Source organism: Dendronephthya gigantea, unplaced genomic scaffold (genome assembly GCF_004324835.1).
Source record: "Dendronephthya gigantea isolate DGI-Jeju-01 unplaced genomic scaffold, DenGig_1.0 000010F, whole genome shotgun sequence".
NCBI lineage: Eukaryota > Metazoa > Cnidaria > Anthozoa > Malacalcyonacea > Nephtheidae > Dendronephthya > Dendronephthya gigantea.
The window spans coordinates 2,943,062-2,958,712 of record NW_021163020.1 but is presented as its reverse complement, the minus strand read 5'-3'; the positions used below and the strand labels follow the sequence as shown (position 1 = coordinate 2,958,712).

The following is a 15,651-nucleotide window of genomic DNA, read 5'->3' as shown; positions in this document are numbered from 1 at the left end:
TACTAATAATGTAACTAATTTTTATCGCGCATATTCTCAGACGCACAATTACTGACAAAAACGACACAAGACTCACATTGCGAATCGGGTGTACAAAACCAGTTTGGTGCGATAGCCAAACAGGTTCGGCCAGAAGACAAACAGGTTTGACTGGTGAAAACAGACCATCAGCCATCTCTATAAACGCTGAAAACCAAACCACGCTTTATATTTAGAACGCTAGAGCATTTCTGGTTTTTTTACGATATTTGTTAAAGAATTGTTTCAAAATGCCGGAAGATGCAAAGATCCATGTTGGAAATTTATCGTTTGACACAAGAGAGGATGATCTGCAATACGAATTTGAGCGTTACGGCCGGGTTGAACAAGGTATGACAGGCACTGACAGTGCAAGGATTGAATTGATATTTTGTTTACGAAATCACGACTTTAAAGCTGCTAATTCTGTAGCATGATATTCAAGGATAGAATAGCGATCTTTTTCAGCAATCAAATAGTGCTAGTTGAGATTTCTTGTAGTTTGTATATTGCTGTATTTATTTATGTCCACGGCTGTCGATTTAATATCGATGATTTTGTCTCGGATTTTGTAAATGTCAGTTTCTGTTTCATTTAGTTCAAATTATTAAAGATCGAGACACGGGGAGACCGAAAGGATATGGCTTTGTAACGTTTGAAAACAGTAAGGATGCCAGTGATGCTATCTATGCCATGGATCAGAAGGTTGGTTATTTAAGGAAGGGTTTCCTCCCGCCTGACAGATCATATTGCCAGAGAGAAGTTCTGGTGTATGGTTGAATTAAACTGTTGAATTAAACTGTTGATTCTCTTTGAATATTTAACTGAAAACCACAACACTGTAGCACAAACTCATCCTACTTGCAAAACCTAATTTCTTTTGACATTGGTTTAGAAATTCCTCGGCAGGATCATCAAATGTGAGAAGGCAAGACCACGGCGAAGTGAAGGTGGGGGTTACCGTGCTCCAAGAGACTCATTTGAGAGGCGTGATTTCCGAGATGACCGTGGGTTCAGAGATGACAGGCGAGGTGGTAGACGTGGTGATTTCCGGGGTCGTGATGATTTTAGTAGACGGGACGACTTTCCTCGGGATGACAGAGATTTCCGTCGCGATGACACTCGTGGACGCCAAGGTGGCAGTCGGGAAAGAAGGTTTTAGGTAAGTATAGATCCAGAAATGCTGGTTAAAACAAAGGATGAGATGGATGATAAAAACCCAAATGCTTCACTGTAGTCCCTGTCCTTCAACAAGGAATCCATCTTACCAAAAGTTTTATCTTTTGGTCGACAAGTGGTGGAGTAGATGATTATAACAAGTTTAAATGGTTAACCAACAGGATCATGTACTCATTTCAGCAGATGTTTGCTCCTTGTTCAAATATGATTTCATGTAAAGAATTGAGCCTAGTTCATCCCTTAGCTGTTACCCACTTGCTTGCCGTAAGGCCTGTTTTAAATGTTTGTCCAATGGTGACCGGGGTCTGCCAACAATGCTGCCTACACCATACTTAAATAAGTGGCCAAGCTACCACTCTTTGATAAATCTTCCAATGAGATATACCAAATCTTCCAATGAGAAGTCCAAATTTTCCACAAGTGAATTGACAGATTGCTAATCGATAATAAAAAATTGTCCAGCTGCCTTCTTAAGTTAGTCCATCGCTTCAGTCCTCATGGTACCATGTCCACCTTTAATTTGCTGGATTACAATCTACTGCTACAACAGAAAAGCAACTCAGTGGAGTAACCTAAATAGTTACCAGTTACCACCATGAACAGATCATTCTAGTATCCTGTTGCATAATCTGATGATTGTTGCCAGGTTGATTCCATAAGACAACCGTTCTGTCATCCTATACGAAGTGTTGCCTGCCTAATTCCAGGTTCATCAGCCATCCAATCTCACATTACAGAGGATTACATTGATTACCTGTTTCTCCAGATTTACCAGCTATACCAGAGTTCTTCCTTTGGCTTCCTTTTCTATGTTACTTGGAGAGAAAATCGATCCCCATATTTTTTCACTGTTTGTTTAATTAACTAATTTGGCTAACCTGATTTAGATTTCAATTGTCTCACCTCATATCAAAATTTCATTTAAAATCGTTACCCAGTAAAAGCGATTTGTAATTGGTACAGCTGTCCTTACTAAAATCATTCAGGGAGGATCATCCAACTGCACTTTTTGGGGTACCACTGAAACGTAGCATCCTAATTGTCCAATGTCATAAAATCCAGAGGTTCCTAGTACATATACACCAAGTTGCACTGCCTGATACCGAGTGATTTGAGGGTTACCCAGTTACCAGGGCTACCATGTTACCGGGTGTACCAAGCTACCAAAGGCTACCAGCTTAACACCAGTTTCCTGTTTTCATGTATGTTATCTGTTCATCATTGTGATTTCCTTTAACCTGCAGATTCACTTCCAAGCTCAAAAGGAAAACAAACCACAGAATTTCACATCCTGGAAGCACAGGCCAACGATCAAATCTCTTAAGACGCTGCATCAACATGGATCTTGTTTCCAAAATATTTCCATTTTCCTGATTTATTTTTACACCTGTTAGTTTGTTCCACTCGAGCTGTTTTTAAAATATCTCCAAGCACGTGTATATATACCAATGAAAGTTGTATCCAAGTGGCACAAGTAGACATAAACATAGTAAAGACTAAAGTACGATTTTATATATAAAGCCTGTTACGTCCATTAAAGACACGTCCTATTATTCGCTTCTACGTTTTTGCTTATCCACCTCGTCAGTGTCCAATTTCAACTGTTTTAAACGTGAATACCCTGAATAATAAAAAGAAGCGATCAAATATTGTACGTTAACCAAAATTATGTGCATCAAAAGTCACTGGTTTGGTTGGCCATCCTCTCGCCTCAATGTTTTTTGATTTGAAAAAGTGGAGTGGTCGAATCTGCCTTTAGCGTCATCATACTGTCGGTTTCCTTATACGAGCAATTTCATTCGGAACCAGGAACCAAGTCACTGTCACTTTAACAAAACATATCGCCATATTTCACTGCATAATATAAATTTTGGGTAATTGTACCTGGTCCTGGATGTTCAGGTGACTGTTAGTGGTTGGAGTTTTTACAAAGAAGAATACCCCTATAACCAGTGATTGCATTTATGTGGTAAGTGTGAAATTGACATGTTCAAATTAGCATTTATTTCAAAGATATTACTCGTTTATAAATCTAGTTTTGATCGTTTCTGGGAATCTAAACGTAAAATACCAAATCCTGATGGTGATTCCGTAAACTGGAAAATGCTGGACTTCATGGCAAATTGCCTTGCAACATTCCTCATAGGCGTAGCGACACGCTACAGCTATAGGCTAGCAATGGATCATATTTACAATACTCAATAGATTTTTGTCTGATATATCGCTTTCGAAATTTGTCAGTACGGTCAGCGTTCTTTAAGTAAGTCTGTCATTAAAGTCTGTCGTTTCAATGTTCGTCTGGTTTTGGTATAACGTCTTTTTTGACGATGTCTGTATCGTACATTGTTGGTTCCTGAAACGATATAAAAGAGTGACTTACCCACCATTCAGTACATATAACTCAATCCAATATTGATAGCACGTTAGCGCAGTGTTTGGTCGAGAAGCGCGCTTCCATACAACTCAACAGGAACACGATAATTTTCCCGCCAAAACTTGAATCGTAAACAAAACAATTTATAGCGAATGATAGAACTCTATATGCCATATAAATACATCTTCAACAATTTATATTTTCGACAGCTAAAGAAATTACAAATAGAGTAATGTTCTTGGAATGTCATTGTAATCTCAGTAGCCGGTATGTCTTGAATGATCGCCATATTGGTTAATATAATCAACCAACTAAACTGAATTGTTATGCACAAGTTAATACGTTTTGACTTTTGTATTTTTATCAGTCCTTGGGCTTATATCTATTGTCATTCGATGGTTCCTTCAACAAACATTGTTTGTTTAAGTATAATTCCAAGGGTTGGTATAAATTATGTAATTTTTTGTTTTTCAAAAGTCGCCTCAATAAGTGTACTTTCACTTAATTACGATCAGAGCTGCGCTTCTGACTTTTCGGTGGCTTAATTTACAGCTTATTAATGTTAATAGAAAACCTGAGGATAGGATGGTATTTCACTTCGTGTTGTCATCTGAGGTTCAGGTTGAGTTTGTTGGTAGTAATTATAGTTGGCGGGAAATGCTTGAGCTTGCTGTTGAGCAGGGTATTGCTGGGGACTGGAGATACTTGCTCTTTGTTCCAAGGTTCCGTAGGCATCTAAAACAAAAGAAACATTGTTTATGTCAGGAGATTTGGTACCATCAATTCCCACCCTTCGAGCGCGATCAACGAAATGAACAATGGGTCAATTTTGGGGAAAAACATGGACATTTTTTGTTGTTGCAACTACTTCAAAAGTTTCACAAAACAAACTGGATTTTGAAAACAGGACACATCACTCGAGTGATGAAAGATGTAATGTTACAGGGGATTTGAGAAGACTTCGGAATGGAAAACGAGGACAATGGAATGACACAACATGACCTGATGACGTTCCCTTTACTTGAAGAGATAGTTAAACGGTGCGATAATGCATCGTGGAAATGAACAAGCCTTTCGTATAAATCTCGTTGTAGCATTTTTCCCAAACTCAATAAAATTGTCTTACTTTGATCTTGGTATTGGCTGTTGTAGTTATAATTATAAGCGTAATTTTGGTATGGATCATTTCCTTGCTGTTGGAAATTTCTTGGTGTCTCGAATCTCTTCGCTGTTTGCGCTGCGGGAACTTTGAATGATGGAGTGAACTCATCCATGTCTTCGTAACTTGGTATATTGGTTCTTTGCTGACCTATATAGGACGATATTACATGCAGATAATAGGTTTTCCATAACTGAATGTAAAAGGTCGGAGAAGTTGAAAATATAAATCAAGCAATTCATTGTATAGTCGTAAAAAATGGGAATTAATGCATGAAATCATTCTCTTTATTCTACTTACGATCCATGCATTTCCTCATCTTCGCCTTGTACTCATAAAAAGGCATATCGCCGTCGCTATATTCTCGCACAATTTTTTTACAGTCTGTGTGGATTGATCGCATTTGAGCTAAAAATGTATACACAGTTTCTCGGTATTACGGGTCATGCCTTCGACAAAGTTTAGGACTAATGTATAAAAAAGTTCAACCCAATATAAGTGGAAAGTCATTGGATAATATAGACATTGTAACAAGCTGAAGTTCGATAAGTCACCACTCATTACATAAGCTCAAATGAGAACTCGAATGTATGAAACGGTTAGGTTTAGGTACGGTTCACTGAAAATTCACAATGTGAATGAAGGCAATCTTCAACTTTCACGAGGACGACGAGAATTGCAAATAGATTAATCTACCCCATCCGAAACTGGTGATTGGAGAAAGGAGAAATAATTTTTGGAAAGTTGTATATATATGCGTATTCATATGGACTCTTCAGTCTTCCTTCCATGGTAGTGACCTTGTTCAATCTCTGGGGAAGTTTTTATTCATTATGAAAACTCCATATGTGTGCTCAGGGGGAAAGGGGGTATTGAACACCGATCCTAAAAAAAATTAATCTTTTTCGACACAAATAACACCTCGACACATGTCACACAAGGCAACACTATTTAGTGGAACAGGGATAGAAAATTGTGGTAATCATAAAGTCCTTGATGTGAAAGGAACTGTAAAGTTGTAATTAGTCTTGAGTTTAAGAGAAAATCACTTATCAGAATCACCTCGGTGGTAAAAGCAACCTGCTGTCGGTCGGTGACCCGTGACAACTTGTCAATTGGAGCGTGAAAAGTTTGGCAATATAATAAACCCTTATAACTAACCTTAATACTTTATCAACTTACAAACGTATAAACAAACTTAAAGAATGTTAAAGAATGAATATTTTACTTTACTCTTTAGTGATAAGTATATGTTATTATTTAATAAATAATAAACACGACTTACGATCCCCATTTTCAATATAGGCCCATCTCTTCTCGACGGTGTGTCTAGGCCTTCCAAACACAAAATGAACACACAAACACGCAACAAAAATTCTTAAAACTGAAAACATTTTCGCTCTCTATGCGACAAGCGTTTTCTCTCTCCCACTTTATAACAATGGTAAGATTTCCAAATCTTGTCAATGTCGCGACTCTGTTGTTGCTCGTTTTACCGTGATGAGATCACTGGGATGATGACGTTATTGGTAAATATATGTAAACGTGATTGACAGTCTTAAACTACAAGAAGAGCGGCTATTTCAACAGCCAGTGGAAAGCGTTAACCGCGAAACACGCCTGAGAGAAAGTCCGAAAATTAACAATTTTTGATACTCGTATTATAACTTTTCCAAATGTTAAAAAGACATTTTTGAAGACAAAGGTTTTAAAAAACAAAGTTTCTTTTTTAAAAAACGTTGAATCAATAACACAACAATTTTGGGTAGTCATTGGTACTTGGAGGTGTGGTATTATTGGAAAAAGTACGCTGGGGACTAGCCTAGAAGGAAAATAGCATATTTGAACGTCTTGCTTAATTAAAGTGGAAATGTGTTGCAGAGTATTTCATTACAAATAGGAACATTGGCGTTGCGATTTTGTGATGCAAAAAAACAAACAGTTCTGTTTCGTTACCCTAACAGTAATCATATTGAAAACAACAAGAATGATAAAAACAAAGCAATTCTACTATTGTTTGGCAAATCAAGCCAAGGTCTACAAGACTCTTGAAAACTTGTCTTCTTTAAATCAAACGACACCATGGTAGCTGTTTGGTTTGCTTCTTTGGTCTAAAATACATAAGCATGAGAATATGAGACCAAGAATATACCATCAATTTCAATTTATTGAGTCCTTCAGAATTATGTACAACCTAGAATTATGTACAACCTAGAGTTCTGAAATTCCCGGATCCCAAACAAATTTGCTGGAAATACATCCATGCATTATTTGGCATTTTTTTAAATGAATCCAGTGGCCATTTTTTTTATACTTTAGAATGAAAAGTGGCTTCATTTTGCTTCTCAAAGAAGAAAAAAGATTTAAACATGTCTGATGTTATACCTGGTCAAGATGAACTCATACATTTTCAACATCCAGATAACATTATCAAAATCATAGCATAATCATAGCCATCAAATTTCCATAACATTATAAAAATGTTTCATAGCCCCATCTCATAGCCATCAAATCTCTTTTAGACTCAATTGTTCAGACTCATAGCATGAACATAGCAACATAGCCATCAAACAGACCAATACCATTAACCAATAATCATTCAGACATGACATATCATAGCAAGGCTGGTGTTTGTGTATCGACATATCATAAGGAGACATATCATATCAAGAAATACTGTTGCATGAACAGAGGCCATAGCATATCCTTACAAAACATATCCTATATGGCAACCGCATAAAAATCCAAGGAGTAATAAATTAAGGTTTTAGTACTTGTGTAAGGACATAGCTGCCTTTAAAATCATGCACATTCTTACAAACCAATACTGAAATTACCTATTTCTTTAATTTGGGCTTGGAGATTTTCCACGTGGGCTACCACTTGAGGATCTCCTTCCCGGACTGTTTGATCGCCTTTTGGGACTAGGAGAAAGTCCTTTGGGACTAGCAGACCTTCGCCGTGGGCTACCAGGTGATTGCCTGGGAGGGCTGTTAGATGGCCTTCTTCTTGGACTTCTGGACCTTCTTGGAGGACTTCTGGATCTTCTTTGAGGACTTTTCGATCGCCTTCTTGGACTGGCAGAACGCCGTCTACGGTCATCATATCTGGATGATCTTTTAGGTAATGCTTTGTGGACATTGATTTCCCTTCCAGCAAATTGCTAAACAAATTCACACATGATATGGTTATCCTATTAACAACTGTAGCAGCTTGCCCAACAAGGAAATACAGGACTTGTAGGTGAAAAATTAAACACAAACAATTCAAAACTGCTTTAAAGCTATCCAGTTTAATATAAATACACTTACTGTATTGTTTGCAGAATGAATAGCATCTTTTGCATCATCAATATCACGAAATGTCACAAAACAATATCCCCTTGGACGACGTGTATATCTGTCTGTGGCAATGAAGACTAAAAAAAAATAAAGAATTTGCTAAAAGAACCCAAAAGTTCTTAAAGAACATCAAATGTCTTGAACTCCAAAAACACGATAAGATTTTATGTTCACCTACATGAAAATGCTGAGTGAAAGCTTTAATAGACATAAGCCACACTTGCGGGTACCTCAAGTTTTTATACATTCGAGTTCTAGTTTAAAACTGGCATATACTCTTCCAGGGCTGACAAGTATTTCACACTAACATCAGGCCTACCTTTTAACTTAAACAATATTATCTTTTGGCCCTTTTGGAATTGCTTTGTATAGGTTGCAAATCAGTACGAACCCAAGCATCGTGCTACAGCATCGTGCTCGTCACACTAGTTACACTCACCCTCGTCAACATCTCCGTATTTTTCAAAATGTCGTCGCACTTCTCTTTCTGTTACATCGTAGGCCAAGTTCCCGACGTATATTTTATAATCCTCGCGATCACTCATCTTAAAATACACAAGATCTTGTGAGAAACTGGCTTTAGGCAAAAAATTCAATTCGAACAACTTGGTGGCTGCTGCCTGCGTTCTTGAACAATTAATCAACGCACGAGGAGAATAGGGATAATAAGGGATCGTTATGGTCGTCTAGCCCATAAGTGGACACATCAGGCTGTTCGCGTGTCGTCCCCAGAGCTCACTTGTCGTCCCTATGGTTCACTGGGTTCCTACGTCACATACCACTGACGGCACTGAGCTCTATATGTATCTGCATCCTCAACCTGATCTTCCAGTCTGGTATTAGTAACTCTCATTTACAAGTTAACTCATTTCTTGATACAGTCGGGAAGATTTAGGTTTTCCATGCAATTGGCAGGTTATTTCATACAAGAGTGGTAGTAACTTGGATACGAGGTTAAAATTAACCGAGTTATAAGCCTAGTTCACATGTTGCATTTCTTTCACTATCTAACTTTATATCAGCTTTTCCCGATCGCCCTGTCCCAAATACATCCATGAAGAATGTTTCTAGCAAAATTGCTCTATTAAAATTCTGTTACATTTACAATTTTTCAAAAATATTTGTAACCACTACCACAAACGAGAACTTTTGCTTCTCTCACAGGGGGACAATGAGTATTTTTTGAAATATTTCACACGTGCACACCAGTGGGTATATCACGCGCCATGGGACTAACAAAAGTTGGTGTCAAATTGGTTTCAGAACTTATATCAGTTTCGGAACTTGTTCCACGTTGTAGAACGTTTTGAACATCCATATTGAATGCTAATACCACCTCTCGCTGCACTTTTGCATTTCTCTCCTGAACTAATCTTTCTTACTACTTTATTTGCACCAACATTGCTGTGAACATTTAAGATAAACGATGATTTAATAGAAGATTTGTGGTGCAGTCACCAACAGCAGATTTGAATACAGAAAGTTAAGTGAGGGCAAATTTACATCCGGACTATTTTTCGTCAGTAAAAATGATTTGTTTACAGAAAACATGGTTACAATCAATTACTCCAATTTTTGTATATTTTTTTGGGCAAAGAAAACCTAGTTCTATTACTGGTGGTCACATTGATATTAAGTCCTTGAACAGTCAACTAAAACACTTTCAGGCATTTCCCTCCTATTTTATCACTCATCTCACAAATTCTGGGTAGCCTCGACCTATTAGTTCGGACAAAGTTATTGGTAACTTTTGCACGCTATAACCTCACTTACTTGCCAACGAAAGCAATTTTATTATAGTTGATAATTCACAATGAAATCCCCACTCAATCACATACCATCTGTATTTTTTTTTACAGGGTATGCAAGAAGGCATCCTCCAAAATTACAAATTCCAACAGTGACCAAATTTTTTGACAAGTAAAAGCATAATTAGTCACCAATTGTCACCAATGGGAAAACACATGGCCAAGTTTTTAATAAACAGTCACAATAGACCTCATAATGTACACAAAGAACAACAAAAATAGAACATAGAAATCAAGGCACAACAGTAGATCAGTTGAGGACAGAACAAGTTCAAACTGGTTTAAAATTTTCTAAGAAGCACTGAAAATGCTACAAAGTTTTTGGCATTCTTAATTGTGAAAATTTTACCAGATAAAACAAGCAGTTGTACAAAAAATGAGTCCAAACAGGTTTTGTAGACAATGAGGTACTGTTGGCGGCAAACCGGATATGAAAATAGAATACAACTAAAAGACAATCTTTAATCGGACAATATTAACAGAAACAATTTAGATTAAAATAAAAAAAAGATATAGACATCGTTCTCTGCCAGACTTTCAAACCACCTAAGTTCAATGTGCTTCAAATCTTGTATAGGACTGGACAAACCAATTATGTAACAAATCCGGATCAATATTCTCAGACATTTGAACAGGCATTCAGTCATCATAGGCCTTCATAGTATAAGACAAAGAATACATACAGTCATACGCAGTCAAAATTAAGAAGACATATTCAAGAAGAAAATGGATTACTTAGGCACCCTTATATTTATTTAAGAAATGTGCATACAATGAGAAATTGACTTACCTATTAATAGTTATATTGGCCTCCTCCACTACCATAATTATAGCTTCCATCACCATAGCTGTCACCAGCATAACCACCACGACCACCACCTGCACCATAACTACCTCCACCATAACCACCGCCACCACCATAATTACCACCACCACCACCACCATAGCCTCCTCCACCACTTCCATAGCCTCCTCCGCCACCTCCATAACCACCACCACCATAACGTCCACCTCCTCTACCTCCCCCTCCACCACCACGTCCACCTCGACCACGTCCACGGCCTCCACCACCACCAAAACTTCTACCTCCACCACCTCCTCCTCCACCATCACTACGTGGCTTTGCATCATTTACATTAACCTTGCGGCCATGTAATTCCTATAAAAGCAAGCAAAAATAATATTTTTACTAGCTTACAATGTGAAACTATTAACAAAATGACTTTGACTACATGAAAAGCTAAAACTGATTGAAACTAATCTTCTAAAGAAAACACCTAAGCTTAAAAGGGTGTCAAAGTATCATTCAAAGCTATTTGAAGACAACACACACCATAGCAACAAAACCTATGCATTAAACAAAATGTTGATCTAACATACCCGGTCATTTAGAGCTTCTTTTGCACTTTTTGCATCATCAGCATTTGTAAATGTAACAAACCCAAAACCTCGGGACTTGCCAGTTTCCCTATCCTTCACAATCACAACTAAAAATCACAAGGAAAAATTACTATTTACACTACGTTGTGCTGGGTCTGGAAACCTTAAACTATGGTCTGATTTGGTACGGCCCAAGGTATTGTTCTGACAGGAAAAAATAAAGAGAATGCACATGAACCTCGCATGATACTGGCATACTATTTTTACTTTTTTCCAATGATATGCCAAGGGTGTATTCTGTGTAGCATACATAAAAAGATCTCTTCAGCATAGGGTTGTGAAACTGCTTGTAAATTTGGCAGATAAGTGAACTTTCCAGTATGGTTAGACACTTAACAGTGATTTCAGCATGAAAAGTGTAGTCAGAAAAAAAAGCATTCAAGGCTAAGCATTATATAATGAAATTGGCAACTCATATGCTTATGTTTTTTCGCACAAATTGACAGATCACGCATAGAATTTTGGTTCATATCAGTCAAATCAGTAGGATTTATATAGTACTTCATTTCAAATGTATTATAATTTATAATAATGCCACTGACAAAGCACATGCATGAAATATTTGCCGCAAAATATTTCAAAATTCGCGACGAAAGATATTAAACGGTGTCAATATATTCAATATAGCATCAGAACATCTAAATATCAATAATACATTCGCCTAGACGTCTTAGATCATGTGAAATAAGTTTCAAATGGCTTTAAAACTTGAATTCTAAAAGCAAGCATTCGAGCACGCGGTGAAACGAGTGGAGAAGTATTGCCACTAATTTTTCACTCACCATCTTCAACTGTACCATGTTTTTCACACATTTCTCTTAGGTCGTCTTCAGAAGAATCGAAGGAAACATTTCCGAAGAAAAGTTTACAACTTTCGCCCATTTTTTGTGTTTTTTGTTCAACGTACACGCCAAACCAAATGCTTCTTTCCTTTCGCGGCGAGAAGAACGAGAATTGTAGAAACAAGTCACGTGGCTATACCGAGATGCACGACGATTGACGAAAATTCTGCGTGTTTCCATTCCCAAAGGAAAACTTCTTGTATCCTCCATCTTTAAAATTTCTTTACCTGAAAGGAATTTTATATCGTCAGTTTATTACGTTTAATTAACGCCGTGGGCGTTCCCTATATGAGTCCATAGGGCGTTGGCGACTTGGCGTTGCCAATTTTTCAAACAAATTGTCTCGCAACGGGTTGAACTGTGAAAAAAGTCTGTGATTTTGAACCTTTGTGCGATATTAGGGCCATCACCGTTTGCAAAAATAGGAAAACCTCCTTGCATGTCATGTAAACACCATGTCGGAGACACGAATATTTACGATCTCTCACGCCTACTCACTGGAGCCATTAGTATTCGAGACTCAAACAAAACATTCCTCTCCCAACAAAGCGAAAAGCAGCTTTACCTCTCTTAATCCCTTCTTTTGGTTGTCGCGTGATTTTACATGAAATATTTCAACCGCAATAAATTCATTTCACTCGTTGGACACTTAGCGCAGATTTGTGATGCCGTAACTAAAGTGACGGCCGCGAATGGTTCTTCAAAGGCTTGTCTCCCGCGAAACATTGAAAAAACGCTGAAAAAGCGGGAAACTACAAACATACCACGGCGAACGACGAACTATGGTTGTAAATATTCGGTTGTCTAGTTGCAGGATGCCAGGGTCAAAGGGCGTCTTCACTTGCGCGAAGTGAAGATTTTTTTACTCTCATAGACCATTTATCAGATTCATCTGATGAAGTGGATGACTTACTAAATATTTGTCCATTACATATATCTCCCCAATTTTTTTCAATTTTTCACAAAACCGAAAAAGATCTAAACTGTGCGCCCAATTCCAGTTCTAAACTATTTCATTTCTCCTGAATTCTGATCTAGACGTCTATGGAATTTCTTATTCACATGAACATTTCCTAGTGTGCATTTAATAGTGTGCATAACTCACGACTTTACTTTGAAAACTGACTTGGGATTTTGGCTGCAAATCTGCTTAAAGTCTTATACTACCTGTTTTTCCGATTCAGTCGAGTCGGAGGAGTCCTAATGGTACAGATTCCGGCAATCTATTTAGGATGGTCATTAAGCAGACGCTCAAAGTTGAATGTAAAAGAAAATTTCGCAAATGCAGACGCTGTTACAAAATACATTTAGACAAGCACAACAGTAGATCACTTGATGAGAACAGAACAAATTCCAACTGGTCATCGACCTGTTTATCCGGTTCTACCGGTTTTTAGCACATTATTCGTTGACAAGTTCCCAGAAAGTTCAAATAGCTCACGAAATACTCACGGAATAAAATGTCCACATTCTAGTCGTTGTTTAAATGATATTCTGTTTCAGTAAAGGTAATTTAAAAGATTTTGAAGCAAGCCTTTCGCCAATGGTTTAAACTGGTAACAAAGTTGTTTTAATCAATTAGTTTAAAAACAATCTTGTGGAAACAGGTCACAAATATTTTTCAAGAAAAAATTTGAAAAATCGTTTGTAAATTTGATAAGTAAAATAGGTAGCTTTGTTGATAGAACCAAGCACAAACAAGTTTCAAACTGGTTTTGTGGACTCTAAATGAGGTACTGTTGGCATAGAAAAGGAGAGAAACATCCAATAATCATATTTTAATCGGACAACATTGACAATAAGTAAAAAAAAGTTGACATCATTGCACGGGTAGACTTCTCTCGCGAACATGGATCACCTAGAGATCAATTGGCCATGACTCTTTGTTGGATCGGCCAATGTCATAATTGATACATAACAAGAGATTCACTGAGTACGATTCGATCATTTTGTCATCCCGAGCCTTTATGTGAGAACAGAATAAGCATGGCCATATCAATGAACACTAAAATGCATCAATATGCTGAGATCCAAAGGGAACATAATGCTATAGGTTTTCTTGCTGGTTAATACCGCAGAAGTTGCATTGTGGTCAACACTAGTATGCTCTGTATGTAAACCACATTATTGAGTGCATCACATCATTAAATTTTTTGGACAAGTAGCATTGTGGCAATAAAATACATATGAGAGTTGATAAAATCTAAAAATACTATATATATATAGCACTGGCTTACCTATGAAAGTTTCAATATCTGTTACCACTACTGTATCTGTCACCACCTCCATATCCTCGGTCAGAACCACCACCACCATATCTATCACCACCATAACTACCTCGACCACCTCTACTATACCCACCATCACCATAACTGCGGCCACCACCACGTCCACCACCACCTTCCCGACGAGGTCTCGACTCGCTCACTCTAATGTTACGTCCACCAAGCTCCTGGAATGAAATAAATTTGGTTTGAAATAAAAAGTAACCACACAAAATCATAGGTAGCCCAACACTTGTGGTCAGCACGTGCACGCTACTGATTAATATATGATAAAATCTGATGCAGAATAACGCCAGTCTGCCAAGGACCGCTTCATCACCAGGGAATATGGAATCTTTCGGATTTCAATTGAGACAGAATATGTGCCAACCAACTATTTCACTTATACTTTTCTTAACCGATCAACTGAGGGGAGTTCCTTGTAATAATCAATTTGGTAATTGGCATACCGTTTCATCCAGTCCATTAATGGCTTCCTTGGCATCTTCTTCATTTTCAAATGTGACAAATCCAAAACCACGAGGTCTGCCAGTATCCCTGTCACTCACAATGATGACTAAATTGAAAAAATATGAATCATCATTCATCAATCATGGAATCTGCTTTAGACAAATCATACAATTATATACATTTTTTATGGTTACAATTCATTCTGGATCAAGAAAACGCCTAAACAGACCGATTCTGAAATGGAAAAAACTAGGCCGGATTATTAAATACACTAGTAACGATTGCCATCAGAAACAGTTCAAATTCGGTTTGATTTGAAAGGCATTTAATACTTTTAGTAACAACAAACGACCAGCAAATCCGGGATAGAATAATTTGGAGGCTTAGAAACCCATCTCCCTTTGTCAAGACGATAGAAATTAAGCGCGCTATTTCACACGCAAACAAAATCACCACTGAAATAAGCAATTGTTTCCTTGCCCTACCGTCTTCAACGGCGCCATATTTTTCAAAAGCTTCGCGAATTTCCTCTTGTGATATTTTAAATGGAAGGTTTCCGACGTGTACTTTGCGCGGTTCGGCCATAGTTTGTAAAATACTTCAGGTGTTAGCTTTTGGAAACAATCAAAACTATAAATTTGATTTAGATTTTACTTGGAACTGTTGGAAGTTGAAACACGCATGTAAAATATCACGTGTTACGCATTACCAAAGGCGTTCCTCGCACCAGGTCTCCTTATTTTCGCAATCTCGAA

The 15,651-nt window shown here is 37.6% G+C and overlaps 5 protein-coding genes across 5 annotated transcripts; 1 reads left to right on the top strand and 4 right to left on the bottom strand.

Annotated features, from left to right (window-relative positions):
* The first annotated feature begins 171 nt into the window (after positions 1-171).
* On the top strand, positions 172-2,750 carry LOC114518142 (putative RNA-binding protein RbpE). Its single transcript, XM_028538078.1, has 4 exons — positions 172-369; positions 617-723; positions 914-1,180; positions 2,442-2,750. The coding sequence occupies exons 1-3, from the start codon at positions 270-272 to the stop codon at positions 1,178-1,180; spliced, it is 474 nt and encodes a 157-aa protein (XP_028393879.1). The 5' UTR covers positions 172-269; the 3' UTR covers positions 2,442-2,750.
* On the bottom strand, positions 2,569-6,324 carry LOC114518140. The gene is made up of 5 exons (XM_028538076.1): positions 6,016-6,324; positions 5,031-5,138; positions 4,698-4,880; positions 4,146-4,306; positions 2,569-3,550 (listed from the first exon to the last, which is right to left on the bottom strand). Exons 1-5 carry the CDS (start codon positions 6,122-6,124, stop codon positions 3,485-3,487), a joined length of 627 nt encoding a protein of 208 aa, XP_028393877.1. The 5' UTR covers positions 6,125-6,324; the 3' UTR covers positions 2,569-3,484.
* Positions 6,325-7,575: 1,251 nt separating this feature from the next.
* LOC114517963 (probable splicing factor, arginine/serine-rich 4) lies at positions 7,576-8,616 on the bottom strand. The gene is made up of 3 exons (XM_028537817.1): positions 8,511-8,616; positions 8,042-8,148; positions 7,576-7,893 (listed from the first exon to the last, which is right to left on the bottom strand). The coding sequence occupies exons 1-3, from the start codon at positions 8,614-8,616 to the stop codon at positions 7,576-7,578; spliced, it is 531 nt and encodes a 176-aa protein (XP_028393618.1).
* Positions 8,617-10,321: 1,705 nt separating this feature from the next.
* Positions 10,322-13,834, bottom strand: LOC114518141 (glycine-rich RNA-binding protein 1-like). Its single transcript, XM_028538077.1, has 4 exons — positions 12,102-13,834; positions 11,260-11,366; positions 10,670-11,038; positions 10,322-10,533 (listed from the first exon to the last, which is right to left on the bottom strand). The coding sequence occupies exons 1-3, from the start codon at positions 12,199-12,201 to the stop codon at positions 10,673-10,675; spliced, it is 573 nt and encodes a 190-aa protein (XP_028393878.1). The 5' UTR covers positions 12,202-13,834; the 3' UTR covers positions 10,322-10,533; positions 10,670-10,672.
* Positions 13,835-13,924: 90 nt separating this feature from the next.
* LOC114518143 (glycine-rich RNA-binding protein-like) lies at positions 13,925-15,599 on the bottom strand. Its single transcript, XM_028538079.1, has 4 exons — positions 15,382-15,599; positions 14,896-15,002; positions 14,399-14,613; positions 13,925-14,124 (listed from the first exon to the last, which is right to left on the bottom strand). The coding sequence occupies exons 1-3, from the start codon at positions 15,479-15,481 to the stop codon at positions 14,410-14,412; spliced, it is 411 nt and encodes a 136-aa protein (XP_028393880.1). The 5' UTR covers positions 15,482-15,599; the 3' UTR covers positions 13,925-14,124; positions 14,399-14,409.
* Between the last annotated feature and the right edge of the window lie 52 nt (positions 15,600-15,651).